The sequence below is a fragment of the Bombina bombina genome, chromosome 12, assembly GCF_027579735.1.
Source record: "Bombina bombina isolate aBomBom1 chromosome 12, aBomBom1.pri, whole genome shotgun sequence".
Taxonomy (NCBI): Eukaryota; Metazoa; Chordata; class Amphibia; order Anura; family Bombinatoridae; genus Bombina; species Bombina bombina.
Genome location: NC_069510.1, coordinates 124,638,340 through 124,653,931, shown reverse-complemented (window position 1 = coordinate 124,653,931; position 15,592 = coordinate 124,638,340). Strand labels below are relative to the sequence as shown.

Genomic DNA, 15,592 nt, shown 5'->3' with positions numbered 1-15,592 from the left:
GATATATCTTGGTGTGTTTTAAATCCAGAAAGATTAACTAGTATTATATTTGCTCTTATTTGTCCTGAGGAAAAAGGAAGATATCTTTCCCCCAAATTATGTTTACTACTTTACTCAGAGTATGGACCCACAGACTGTCTTAAATATGGCTATATTCATAGACTGCTTGTCGACAGTCGTAAACCTCTGAGCCTCAATAGGCAAAGCTGAAAAGGAAAAAGAATCATCCTTAGCTGCATCACATGCACATTACTTGTACAAAACTGTTTCTCTAAACGTAATGTGACGTGATAGCACTCACAGGGACGAAACTACAGGGGGTGCAGAGGTCGCAATTGCGACTGGACCGCCAAGGGTGGGGGCCTAGCTTAAACATTTTTTATTTTTTTAATAAAAAATGATGACCTGCCACTGCCTGCACTGATATCATGCGAGTGTGACATGATGCTTCACGAGGTTTTTGTCTCTGACTACAGGGGTTAGTCTTTCTGTTTTACCCATTGGTGTGTGTGTGTGTGTGTGTGTGTGTGTATGTGACTGTGTGTGTATTTATGCATGTGACTGTGTATATGCATGCATATGTGCGTGTGTATATGTTTGTGGAACCAGCAAATTACAGACCTTGTTACCACAGCATGGGGGGGAGGGGGTAAACAGTGTCTCTATACAGTACCACTATATACAGTACGGGGGGGCTGGACTATGTCACAGACTACTGTGGTCACTTTATAAAGTACTGGGGCGGGTAGGGTCAGGCCAGCCATCTCACCGATAGATTACTGACTGTGTTACTAACTCACTATATACAGTACTGGTGGGTTAAACAGTGTCACTATATACAGTAATAGGGGGTCAGGACCATCTCACAGACTGTGGGAACAGGGTACCTCCTTTTGCAGACATGTAATCTGATTCACATTTTTTTTCTGTGTTAAATTTAAAAAAAAAAAAAGAAAAAAAGAAGATATGTATCAAATTCACTTTTTTTTTTTTGGGGGGGGGGGGGGGGACTTCTTAGATTGTACCTGGAGGGGGCCTTCTTAGATTGTTTCTAGTTACGCCTCTGAGCACTCAGTAGTGTAAATGATATTATACCTGGAAAAGGATACAAACTCATGCATCTTTTTAAAAATCTTTACCTCCCATTTTCAAAATCTTCAATGCAGGACCTACGGCAAATAGAACCTAGTATGGCCTTTAATACGCTAGTTTAGCACATCTAACACTTTCACTAATGACAGGGTTTAAGTTACACAGGGTTTGGGTCACAAGTATGCATCTTTAAGGTGTCTCCAGTGACTCTTAATGTCAGGGGGCAGGAATTTGTCTTGAAAAATTCAATAGCTGTGTTTGATTGGGGTGAAATGTCCATAACATGATATTACCAACTCTTGTTATAATATCCATGCAAAAAGAAACTGAACATGAGTTAAGAGGGAGGACTTCTTAAGTAAAAGCGTTAGATGAAGAGTCTCAGAAACTTTGACCTAAGGGTAATTCTGACGAACCAAATGAGTGAGAAAATACATAACCAGCTGTAATAAATCTTAGCTTCATGTACTATTACAACAGAAGGGTATAGAATATAAGTTAAAGTGCTTTAATTTACACTTCTTATTTTTTTTTAAAGAAAAATATTAAAAAAAATATATTAGATGATCAAAATTTAGTTTCTGTGTCCATCTAAATACAGATTTGTATGTTTTGTGTATGAAATAATGCAATATTCAAAATGAGATCTCTAAATACTTTTATCTTTAGCTTTAATCTATATCTTTATAGTCATAATATTGTAATAAATAAAATGTAATTACCCTAAAAAGTGAGCATGCAATAGAGGGAACGGTTACATGTTATAATGAAACAGGTTTAAATGTAAGCTACTTATTATACCTTACTAAAAGTAAATTAGCTTCCCTTATCACTAATGAAATGTACTACTCTTTGTCCACTGAGGTGGAAAGAGACAAGGGGTAGATATGGATCTTACCGCTGACGCACTGGCCGACAGCACGTAATTACGAGGACGGGTCTCCTGAAAATCAGGCAAAGCCTGCAGGGAACAGAGCTCATGTCATGCAGGAAGCAAATGAGTGAGAACGAAAAAACACACACAAAGAAAAAAAAAATAAAACATGTATGGAAAAAAACAAAGCAGAGGCATAATGTAATAGGGGCCTAGAATGGACTCATCTAACAAAACACAACTTGATAGATACAGGGAATAAATGCCACTATTATATCTGGGGCTTAAAGGGATAGGAAAGTCAAAATAAACTTACATGATTCAGATAGAGCAGGTCATTTTAAGACACTTAAACATTCACTTCTATTTTCAAATGTGCTTCATTCTCTTGGTATCCCTTCTTGAAAAAGAATACGCACATACCCTACACTAGTGGGATCTAGCTGCTGATTGGTGCCTGCACACATTTGTCTCTTGTGATTGTCTAACTAGATGTGTACAACAGAGAATTAAGCAAATTTGATAATAGAAATACATTTGAAAGTTATTTAAAATTGTATTTCTTTATCTGAATCATGAAAAGAATGTCTGGGGTTTCCCGTCCCTTTAAATCTGTGTGTCCTTTCTCTTTTACCATATACAATGCATCCCAGTTCAGGAGAAGGGCAGTGTGAGACAAATGTTGTGTATTTAAGTGTATTAGTTTAGAGAGCAGTAAGAAACGGACACTATTTGTAGCCATTTGCTGCTCCATATAAAATAAATACCAATACCAAATCCACACAAATACAAAAACCTGAGAAACCAAAAATCCAACACTATGAATTATTACATTAGAATTTCACAACAAAAAGGATTTACTCATTTAAAAATACATTCAAGAGATTAACTTATCAATAATAGCAGGAAAATAATGTAAAAACACATAAGTACCCCTCATTTAAGTAAGTTTCTAGCCGATAAATTAGTGCAGATGCAGATTTTACAAGCACAGTTAGCTACATGCAGAGGGCAGAAACAGCATTGTGAGATGGAAATACGCAAAACCAAACTGAACAAAATAATAATAGTCATTGGGCCACAGGAGATACACACGACGACAAGAAAAACAGTGTTTATGTTGTTATAGGTAGCTGTAGGTGAGAGTATGTTACAGTTTCACTAAATGCTGCAAGACCATACACAAATGCTGGCAATAATAATATACACCATAGAGGTGGATTACACACAAATGCCTCACTGATGCGTCTCATGCAGAGTTTACTAAAGCTCATGATAACTACTTGGGGGGGGGTAATATACTTGCTAAGTTAAGAAAAAGACATTTACAAAATCTATTCGTATTAAATTATCAATTATCAAGACTCAACTTATGATTGAAGGGACACTAAACCCATTTTTTTTTCTTTAATGATTCAGATAAAGCAGCAATTTTAAGCAACTTTCTAATTTACACCCATTATCAATTTTTCTTCGTTCTCTAGATATCTTTATATGAAAGAGCAGGAATGTAAAGTTAGGTGACGTCCTATTTTTGGTTCAACACCTGGGTTGTGCTCAATGTTGCCACCAATCAGCAAGCGCTACCCAGGCTTCTAAACCAAAGATGAGCCGGCTCCTATGCTTACATTCCTGCTTTTTCAAATAAAGATATTAAGAGAACAAAGAAGAAAACAATTGATAATAGGAATAAATTAGAAAGTTGCTGCTCTATCTGAATCATGAAAGAAAATAATTGGGTTTATCCCTTTAAGGAGTTTGTCAATAAAATCAATAAAACTTCATCATCATGAGAAATGTAATTCCTTCCCAGACTTAAAACATAGTAGATGAGGTTGAGAAAAGACAGAAGTCCATCGAGTTCAACCTATACAAATCGAATTTCTTTTTTATGACACGATGAGTCCACGGATCATCTTAATAACTAATGGAATATTCATCTCCTGGTCAGCAGGAGGAGGCAAAGAGAACCACAGCAGAGCTGTTAAATAGCGCCTCCCTTCCCTCCCACTCCAGTCATTCTCTTTGCCTACGTTAGTGATAGGAAGAGGTAAAGTGAGGTGTTAGTTTAGATTCTTCAATCAAGAGTTTATTATTTTTAAAGTAGTACAAGATTGTGCTGCTTTGTTCTAGGGTGTAGCCGTAGTCCAGATCAGTCTCTTCAGTAGAGCAGTGGTGGCTTTAGAGCAATGGGAACTTGTGGGACATAATTCTCACTGCACCTTCCATATATTTATGCTGCCCTATTCCTGATAGCCTAAGTAAGATTACTCAGGCTTTATCTTTTTCCACAGGGCTATGGGAGGGAGAGGACCTCTTAAACCTGCTGAGCTGCCCTGCTGTCGGGCAGAATTAAAAGGTAAGTGCTGACTTTTTATTCTGGGTCTGGGGTAAGATCTCAGAAGAAGTGGAGCACTTTAATTTATGGGACATAGAGACTCCGATTTGTAGAGGAGGAGAATTTAGACAGCACCTTCTTAGCAGGCACTGGGGCTGAGAAGAGATTAGGACTTTTTTTCCACTATGAGCTTAAATCTCTAAGTCTGTGTAAGAAAAGAGGAAACGGCCCAGTTTGGCTCCAGACTTACAGTCTGTTGATTTTACTATCGGTGGCTTAACTTTTTCAAAGGGATCCGTTTCAATAATAATGGCGACCGGGATTTTGCCTTGACAACGCACACGATGGGCGGAGCTTCGAGTGGCGCCAATTTGGCTTGTGCACTCTGCTTATACACTTCTTTTTCAATGTGTACTTCCTGCTAGTATCGGAAGGATAAGGGCAGTGTTTTGTGAGCTGCGTGAGAACCAGACAGCACTACAATGCTAGTCCGGTCTTTTGGGCTGCAGCGATATAATTTTATGCCGCAAATTTCTCCTCAATTGTCCCAATGTTATAGCCCTCACAGGCAGTGCCCTGCGCTTCATCTCAATCTCCTTCTGGAGTTACCTTGCCTTTTTTTCCCCATGCTGCGGAGCTGGCGCAAGAGGAAATGGGTTACATCAGTGAATACGTTTTCCGAATGTTTCTTCCCTGAGGCCTGAAAAGGAAGATTCTTCGGTAGTATCTGAGGAAAAGATCTCAGACTGTGCAATTCATTTATCTGAAGTAATTTCATTCAAGTTTAACCTGGAATACCTCAATTTATTAATTAAGGAGGCTTGGAAAACAGTTCCCAAGGTGGAAGGAGCCGTTTCCACTTTAGCTAAGAGATCTACTATTCCCATAGAGGATAGTTGTGGCTTCAAAGACCCTATGGAAAGAAGTTAGAGGGTTTACTCAAAAAGATGTATATGCAACAGGGCTTACAATGGCAGCCAGCTGTGTACATTGCAACCGTCACTAGTGCGGCGGCATATAGTTTATATGCATTGTCTAATGCCATCCGGAAGAGAAACAAACAAAAAGGACGGAAACTTCTTTGGATGAAATCCAAGGATAGGATAAAAGCTCTTAAACTAGCTAATTCCTTTTATTATGGATGCCTCCCTTCAAGTTATCAATCTGGGAGCCAAGATTTCGGGTTTCTCTTTTCTAGCTCGCAGAGCCTTATGGTTAAAGCCTTGGTCTGCGGATGTGTCCTCTATGTCTAAAATGCTAGCTATTCCTTACAAGGGGAAAACCTTGTTTGGACCTGGCCTGTCGGAGATTATCTCTCATATCTCGGGAGGTAAGTGTCATCTTTTCCAGCAGGATAAGAGAAACAAACAAAAAAGACGACAGAGCAATTTTCGTTCCTTTTTGAAATTTCCAAGGGAAATTCTTCCTCTTCTGCCTCAATCAGGAACAGACTAAGCCTGCATGGAGACCTAATCAATCTTGGAATAAGGGAAAACAGTCCATAAAGCCTGCTGTTGAATCAAGGACAGCATGACGGGTATGCCCCAATCCGGGGACCAGATCTTGTAGGGGGCAGACTTTCCTTCTTCGCTCAGGCTTGGGTTCGAGAGGTTCTGGATCCCTGGGCAATAGAAAATGTTTCCCAGGGATACAAATTAGAGTTCAAAAGGTTTCCTCTCAGAGGCAGGTTTCTGCTTTCAATATTTTCTACAGACCAGACAAAGAGAGGCGTTCTTACACTGCGAAAGAGACCTTTCCAACCTGGGAGTGATTGTTCCTATTCCGGTACAGGAACAGGGTCTGGAATTTTATTCCAGTCTGTTCGTGGTTCCCAAAAAGGAGGGAACCTTCAGACCAATTTAGACCTCAAGAGTCTAAACAAATTTCTCAGGGTACCGTCCTTCAAGTTTAAAAACTATTCGTTCCATTCTTCCCTTGATCCAAGAGGGTCATTTTATGACAACAGTGGATTTAAAGGATGCGTACCTACATGTTCCTATCCACTGGGATTATCAAAAGTTCCTAAGGTTTGCCTTTCTGGTCCAACACTTCCAGTTTGTGGCTCTTCCTTTCGGTCTTGCAACAGCACCCAGGAATTTTCACAAAGGTTCTGGGATCTCTGTTAGCGGTGCTTCGATCACGAAGAATTGCAGTGGCACCCTATCTGGACGACATCCTAGTCCAGCCTCCATTTTTACAACTAGCAAGATCCCACACTAACTTGGTGTTGTCCTTCCTATGATCTCACGGGTGAAAGGTGAATTTTGGAAAAAAAAGAGTTCCTTCGTTCCAAATTCAAGGGTACCTTTCTTAGGAACCACCATAGACTCCCTGTCTATGAAAATTTTTCTGACAGAAGTCAGGAAATTAAGGATTATCGATACTTGTTTAGTCCTTCAGTCCACTGCTCGGCCGTCAGTGGCTCAGTACTATGGAGTTAAATCGGGCTGATGGTGGCAGCGGCAATGGACATCATCCCGTTTGCTCGTATCCATCTCAGACCTCTGCAGTTAAGCATGCTCAGGCAATGGAATGGAGATTATGCAGACTTGTCTCCTCGAATATTACTGGGGCAGGAGACAAGGGATTCTCTCCAACGGTGGTTATCTCTGGATCATCTCTCAAAGGGAATTTGTTTTCGCAGACTGTCTTGGGTGACTGTGACAACAGACACCAGCCTTCTAGGGTGGTGGGCAGTCTGGGGCTCCCTAAAAGGCTCAGAGAGTTTGGACTAGGTCAGAGTCTGTTGTTCCTATAAACATTCTAGAACTGAGGGCGATTTTCAATGCTCTCCTGGCTTGGCCCCAGTTAGCCACGGTTCGGTTCCAGTCAGACAACATAACTTCTGTGGCTTACATCAATCATCAGGGAGGAACGAGGAGTTCCTTAGTGATGACCAAAGTAACCAAAATAATACAATGGCGGAAGCCCACTCTTGCCTGTCTGTCGGCGATCCACATCCCAGGGGTGGACATTTGGGAGTCGGATTTCTTGAGCAGGCAGACCTTTCATCCGGGGGAGTGGGAACACCACCCGGAAGTGTTCTCCAGCTTGATTCTCAAGTGGGGTCAACCGATTTGGATCTCATAGCATCTTGACAGAATGCCAAGCTCCCGAGACACGGGTCGAGGTCCAGGGTCCCCCAGGCGGAAATGATAGATGCTTAGGTGGTCCCTTGGACCTTCAGTCTAGCATACCTATTTCCTCCATTTGTTCTTCTTCCTCGGGTTATTGCTCAAAACAAACAGGAGAGGGCCTCAGTGATCCTATAGCACCGGCTGGCCTCGCAGGATTTGGTATGCAGATCTGGTGGAGATGGCATCTCTACCACCTTGGAAACTCCGTTGAGGAAGGACCTTCTGATTCAGGGGCCCTTCCTTCACCTAAATCTAGTTTCTCTGAAACTGACTGCTTGGAGATTGAATTCTTAATTCTTTTAATTTTAAGTGGGGGTTTTCTGACTCGGCCATAGAGACCATGATTCAGGCTCGTAAGCCTGTAACTAGAAGGATTTACCATATGATTTGGCGTAAATATCTCTATGGTGTGAATCCAAGGGCTACTCATGGCGTAGAGTTAGGATTCCTAGAATTTTCTCTTTTCTCCAAGAAGGTTTGGAGAAAGGTTTATCGACAAGTTCCCTAAAGAGTCAAATCTCAGCATTATCTTTTTTGTTACACAAACCTCTGGCGGATGTTCCAGATGTACAATCATTTTGTCAGGCCTTGGTCAGGATCAGGCTGTGTTCAAACCAGTTACTCCTCCATGGAGTCTTAATTTAGTTATCAGAGTTCTTCAAGGGGCTCCGTTTGAACCTGTGCATTTCTTATATATTAAGTTGTTATCTTGGAAAGTTTTATTTCTTGTTGCAATTTCTTCTGCTCGTAGAGTGTCAGAGCTCTCGGCATTGCAGTACGAGTCTCCTTATCTTATTTTCCACTCAGATAAGGTAGTTTTACGTACTAAATTAGGATTTCTTCCTAAGGTTGTTTATGATCGAAACATTAATCAGGAGTTTGTTGTTCCTTCTTTGTGTCCTAATTCTTCTTCTCAGAAGGAACGACTTCTACACAATTTGGACGTGGTCCATGCTATAAAGTTTACCTGCAGGCGACTAAGGACTTTCTACTGTCTTCTTCTTTGTTTGGGATTCTCTCAGGAAAATGTAAGGGACAGAAAGCTACGGCTACTTCTCTTTCTTTTTGGCTGAAGAGTATCATATGCTTGACATATGAGACAGCTGGGCAGCAACCTCCAGAGAGAGTTACGGCTCATTCCACAAGGGCTGTTGCTTCCTCATGGGCATTCAAAAATGAAGCTTCTGTGGAACAGATTTGCAAGGCTGCAACTTGGTCTTCTCTTCACATTTTTTCAAAATTTTACAAAGTTGACACTTTTGCCTTGGCTGAGGCCGCTTTTGGGAGAAAGGTTCTTCAAGCAAGTGGTGCCTTCCGTTTAGGTTCCCTGTCTTGTCCCTCCCGTATCATCTGTGTACTCTAGCTTGGGTATTGAATCCCATTAGTATTGTAAGACAGGTTGTGGGTTATTGTAAACTTCAGACACCTCTGCACCTTGGCTTTTCCTTTCTTTCCTTAACTTTGGTTTAAAATGACTGGAGTGGGAGGGAAGAGAGGAGCTATTTAACAGCTCTGCTGTGGTGCTCTTTGCCTCCTCCTGCTGACCAGGAGGTGAATATCCCATTAGTAATTAAGATGATCCGTGGTCTCATTGTGTAAAAAAAATAAGATAAATTATCAGGTAAAGCATAAATTTTCTTATACTTACAAAAAGCTCCAGCTGAGCTTAAATGAATCCCACTAAAAGGTGACACATTTAATACAAGCAATCATATCCCTGATTCTGTTTCTAGCCAGAAATGTATCCAAACCATTTTTAAAATGTATCTAAGGCATTGGCATTCACTACCTCCTTTGTTAAATGGACATTAAGCCCCAAAAAATTATTTCATGACTCACATAGAAAATACAATTTTAAACAACATCCCAATTTACTTCTATGATCTAATTTGATTCATTCTTTAGATATCTTTTGTTGAAGAAATAGCAATGCATGAGTGAGCCAATCACACGAGGCATCTATGGGTAGCCACCAATCAGCAGCTACTGAGCCTATTTAGATATGCTTTTCAACAAAGGATATCAGGAGAATGAAACAAATAAGATAATAGAAGTAAATTGGAAAGTTATTTACAAATGCATGTTCTTTCTAATTCATGAAAGAAAAAAAACTTGGGTTTCATGTCCCTTTAACCCCTTAACGACCAAGGACGTACGCCATACGTCCTAAAAAAAAAAATCCTGCTCGCTTCCAGCTGCTTTCCGGTTATTGCAGTGATCCGATGCAGAGAGAGCCACTCTGTGGCCCTCTCTGCACCGGACATCGGTGGCCGGTATCGTTGGTGGGTGGGAGCCAGTCTGGGAGGTGGGGTGGGTGGCCATTGATGGCCGAGTGGAGGGGGGGCGGGACCAGACGGTGGGCGGGAGGGAACCGCTACAACTGCAGAAAAAAAAGCTGATAAAAGTAAAAAAAAAAATTGATTTACAAATTGTATCTAAGCATCTAAGGGATCTGGAAGGGTGGGGAAGCTACACTACAGAAAAGGGCAATTAAAAAAAAAAAAAAAAAACATACTTTTTTTTTTACTAAACTGGGTACTGACAGACAGCTGCCAGTACCCAAGATAGCGCCCATTAAGCAGAGGGGGAGGGTTAGAGAGCTGTTTGGTGGGGGATCAGTGAGATTGGGGGCTAAGGGGGGATCCTACACAGCAGCATATGTAAATATGCTAAGAAAAAGAAGAAAAAAAAGCCCAAATATAGCTTTTATTTTAGTACTGGCAGAGTAAGATGGCGGGGACAATTGTGGGGTGGGGGAGGGAAGAGAGCTGTTTGGGAGGGATCAGGGGGTCTGATGTTTCAGGTGGGAGGCTGAGGCTCTATACTAAAGCTTAAATTAACCCTGCAAGCTCCCTACAAGCTACATAATTAACCCCTTCACTGCTAGCCATAATACACGTGTGATGCGCAGCGGCATTTTGCGGCCTTCTAATTACCAAAAAGCAATGCCAAAGCCATATATGTCTACTATTTCTGAACAAAGGGGATCCCAGAGAAGCATTTACAACCATTTGTGCAATAATTGCACAAGCTGTTTGTAAATAATTTCAGTGAGAAACCTAAAGTTTGTGAAAAAGTTTGTGAAATAGGGAACGTTTTTTTTATTTGATCGCATTTGGCGGTGAAATGGTGGCATGAAATATACCAAAATGGGCCTAGATCAATACTTTGGGTTGTCTACTATACTAAAGCTAAAATTAACCCTACAAGCTCCATACAGGCTACATAATTAACCCCTTCACTGCTGGGCATAATACACGTGTGGTGCGCAGTGGCATTTAGCGGCCTTCTAATTACCAAAAAGCAATGCCCAAAGCCATATATGTCTGCTATTTCTGAACAAAGGGGATCCCAGAGAAGCATTTACAACCATTTGTGCCATAATTGCACAAGCTGTTTGTAAATGATTTCAGTGAGAAACCTAAAAATTGTGAAAAATTTCAAGTTTTTTTTAATTTGATCGCATTTGGAGGTGAAATGGTGGCATGATAATATACCAAAATTGGCCCTAGATCAATACTTGGGGTTGTCTACCTACACTACACCTAAAGCTAAAATTACCCCTAAAAAGCTCCTACATGCTCCCTAATTAACCTCTTCACTGCTGGGCATAATACACGTGTAGTGCGCAGTGGCATTTAGCAGCCTTCTAATTACTACAAGCAACGCCAAAGCCATATATGTCTGCTTTTTCTGAACAAAGGGACGATCCAAGAGAAGAATTTACAACCATTTAAGCATAATTGCACAAGCTGTTTGTAAATAATTTCAGTGAGAAACCAAAAGTTTGTGAAAAAATTAGTGAAAAAGTGAACGATTTTTCGTATTTAATCGCATTTGGCAGTGAAATGGTGGCATGAAATATACCAAAATGGGCCTAGATAAATACTTTGGGATGTCTAACTAAAAAAAAAATTATACATGTCAATGGATATTCAGAGATTCCTGAAAGATATTTAGTGTTCTAATGTAACTAGCGCTAATTTTGAAAAATAATGGCTTGGAAATAGCAAAGTGCTTACTTGTACTTATTGCCTTATAACTTACAAAAAAAAGCAAAGATGTAAGCATTGGGTATTTCTAACTCAGGACAAAATTTATAAAACTATTTAGCATGGGTGTGTTTTGGTGGTTTGTAGATAAGTAACAGAATTTTGGGGGTCAAAGTTAGAAAAAGTGTGTGTTTTTCTCATTTTTTCCTCATATTTTATATTTTTTTTTAATAGTCAAATTATAAGATATGATGAAAATAATGTTATCTTTAGAAAGTCACCATTTAATGGCGAGAAAAAACTGTATATATATGTGTGGGTACAGTAATGAGTAAGAGGAAAATTACAGCTAACACACAAACACCGCAAAAATTTAAAAATAGCCTTGGTCCCAAACGGACAGAAAATGGAAAAGTGATGTGGTCATTAAGGGGTTAAAGGCTCATGCTAGGTTTTAAGATCCCTGGTAAAGTTACAAAAAGCCATGTGCTGACACAGTAGCTATACAAACATATAAAACTTACTATGAGGACAGCAGATCCTTCTTAGAGGAAAAGGATATAAAGCAGGAATATTGCTTTTGTTGGAGGTAATGAGATAATTACGAATATATGGAGCAAACTTAGTATGAACTGTCCCTTTATCTGCAGACAAAGCAAACATCTAGGGGCACGTATTTGTATACGGTCTTACATTGTATAATCATTTTCTCTGGCACCTTCAGCACTAGGTGGGTGACAGTGTGAGAATAGAGCACATATTGTACAGAGATAATGACAGAAGTGTAAACGTATTTTTCCTATGCTGGTGCGTGGAACAGAAATGTACTTTTCCATTCCTGCTTAGCTAAATGGTGCTGACAACATAAAAGGAACGATTGTGACCTGCACCTTTCTCAATCCTATGCAACAAATCAGATTGAATTGGAAATAAAGATGAATTTTGTCAAATAAGCAGTGAAAAAAAGTCTTAAGGAAAAAAGCAAAATAAAAACTGAAATTTCACAGCAGCGACCTACGTCAACAAATACTCACATCCCCCTCGAACTGAGCAAATTACAAAAAAGGAAAAAAACAAAAACAAACACCACAAGGTTAGTAATGAAAGGAACAAAACCAAAAGGGATCTAAGTAGCAGCTTAATAAAGAGGTTCCCCACAACACAAAGGGTAGGATGTAGCGCATGCGGAAGGGGAAATCATAAGTCATTACTGTCTAATATAGAGGTTCCCCACAGCACAAAGGGTAGGATGTAGCGCATGAGGAAGGGTAACACATAAGTCATTACTGTCTAATATAGAGGTTCCCACAACACAAAGGGTAGGATGTAGCGCATGAGGAAGGGTAACACATAAGTCATTACTGTCTAATATAGAGGTTCCCCACAACACAAAGGGTAGGATGTAGCGCATGAGGAAGGGTAACACATAAGTCATTACTGTCTAATAAAGAGGTTCCCCACAACACAAAGGGTAGGATGTAGCGCATGCGGAAGGGAACATAAGTCATTATGTCTAATAAAGAGGTTCCCACAACACAAAGGGTAGGATGTAGCGCATGAGGAAGGGTAACACATAAGTCATTACTGTCTAATAACAGAATTTATGTTTACCTGATAAATTACTTTCTCCAACGGTGTGTCCGGTCCACGGCGTCATCCTTACTTGTGGGATATTCTCTCCCCAACAGGAAATGGCAAAGAGCCCAGCAAAGCTGGTCACATGATCCCTCCTAGGCTCCGCCTACCCCAGTCATTCGACCGACGTTAAGGAGGAATATTTGCATAGGAGAAACCATATGGTACCGTGGTGACTGTAGTTAAAGAAAATAAATTATCAGACCTGATTAAAAAAACCAGGGCGGGCCGTGGACCGGACACACCGTTGGAGAAAGTAATTTATCAGGTAAACATAAATTCTGTTTTCTCCAACATAGGTGTGTCCGGTCCACGGCGTCATCCTTACTTGTGGGAACCAATACCAAAGCTTTAGGACACGGATGAAGGGAGGGAGCAAATCAGGTCACCTAAATGGAAGGCACCACGGCTTGCAAAACCTTTCTCCCAAAAATAGCCTCAGAAGAAGCAAAAGTATCAAACTTGTAAAATTTGGTAAAAGTGTGCAGTGAAGACCAAGTCGCTGCCCTACATATCTGATCAACAGAAGCCTCGTTCTTGAAGGCCCATGTGGAAGCCACAGCCCTAGTGGAATGAGCTGTGATTCTTTCGGGAGGCTGCCGTCCGGCAGTCTCGTAAGCCAATCTGATGATGCTTTTAATCCAAAAAGAGAGAGAGGTAGAAGTTGCTTTTTGACCTCTCCTTTTACCTGAATAAACAACAAACAAGGAAGATGTTTGTCTAAAATCCTTTGTAGCATCTAAATAGAATTTTAGAGCGCGAACAACATCCAAATTGTGCAACAAACGTTCCTTCTTTGAAACTGGTTTCGGACACAGAGAAGGTACGATAATCTCCTGGTTAATGTTTTTGTTAGAAACAACTTTTGGAAGAAAACCAGGTTTAGTACGTAAAACCACCTTATCTGCATGGAACACCAGATAAGGAGGGAACACTGCAGAGCAGATAATTCTGAAACTCTTCTAGCAGAAGAAATTGCAACTAAAAACAAAACTTTCCAAGATAATAACTTAATATCAACGGAATGTAAGGGTTCAAACGGAACCCCCTGAAGAACTGAAAGAACTAACTTGAGACTCCAAGGAGGAGTCAAAGGTTTGTAAACAGGCTTGATTCTAACCAGAGCCTGAACAAAGGCTTGAACATCTGGCACAGCTGCCAGCTTTTTGTGAAGTAACACCGACAAGGCAGAAATCTGTCCCTTCAGGGAACTTGCGATAATCCTTTTTCCAATCCTTCTTGAAGGAAGGATAGAATCCTAGGAATCTTAACCTTGTCCCAAGGGAATCCTTTAGATTCACACCAACAGATATATTTTTTCCAAATTTTGTGGTAAATCTTTCTAGTTACAGGCTTTCTGGCCTGAACAAGAGTATCGATAACAGAATCTGAGAACCTCGCTTCGATAAAATCAAGCGTTCAATCTCCAAGCAGTCAGCTGGAGTGAAACCAGATTCGGATGTTCGAACGGACCCTGAACAAGAAGGTCTCGTCTCAAAGGTAGCTTCCAAGGTGGAGCCGATGACATATTCACCAGATCTGCATACCAAGTCCTGCGTGGCCACGCAGGAGCTATCAATATCACCGACGCCCTCTCCTGATTGATCCTGGCTACCAGCCTGGGGATGAGAGGAAACGGCGGGAACACATAAGCTAGTTTGAAGGTCCAAGGTGCTACTAGTGCATCCACTAGAGCCGCCTTGGGATCCCTGGATCTGGACCCGTAGCAGGAACTTTGAAGTTCTGACGAGAGGCCATCAGATCCATGTCTGGAATGCCCCACAGCTGAGTGACTTGGGCAAAGATTTCCGGATGGAGTTCCCACTCCCCGGATGCAATGTCTGACGACTCAGAAAATCCGCTTCCCAATTTTCCACTCCTGGGATGTGGATAGCAGACAGGTGGCAGGAGTGAGACTCCGCCCATAGAATAATTTGGTCACTTCTTCCATCGCTAGGGAACTCCTTGTTCCCCCCTGATGGTTGATGTACGCAACAGTCGTCATGTTGTCTGATTGAAACCGTATGAACTTGGTCCTCGCTAGCTGAGGCCAAGCCTTGAGAGCATTGAATATCGCTCTCAGTTCCAGAATATTTATCGGTAGAAGAGATTCTTCCCGAGACCAAAGACCCTGAGCTTTCAGGGATCCCCAGACCGCGCCCCAGCCCATCAGACTGGCGTCGGTCGTGACAATGACCCACTCTGGTCTGCGGAATGTCATCCCTTGTGACAGGTTGTCCAGGGACAGCCACCAACGGAGTGAGTCTCTGGTCCTCTGATTTACTTGTATCTTCGGAGACAAGTCTGTATAGTCCCCATTCCACTGACTGAGCATGCACAGTTGTAATGGTCTTAGATGAATGCGCGCAAAAGGAACTATGTCCATTGCCGCTACCATCAACCCGATCACTTCCATGCACTGAGCTATGGAAGGAAGAGGAACGGAATGAAGTATCCGACAAGAGTCTAGAAGTTTTGTTTTTCTGGCCTCTGTTAGAAAATCCTCATTTCTAAGGAGTCTATA

The 15,592-nt window shown here is 41.1% G+C and overlaps 1 protein-coding gene across 1 annotated transcript in view; it reads right to left on the bottom strand.

Moving 5' to 3' along the window:
• SH3GLB2 (SH3 domain containing GRB2 like, endophilin B2) overlaps nt 1-15,592 on the bottom strand; it is a 121,409-nt gene that overhangs the window by 65,974 nt on the left and 39,843 nt on the right. The window contains 1 exon segment of the mRNA XM_053696186.1: nt 1,991-2,053. Within this exon segment, the coding sequence (XP_053552161.1) occupies nt 1,991-2,053 (63 nt within the window).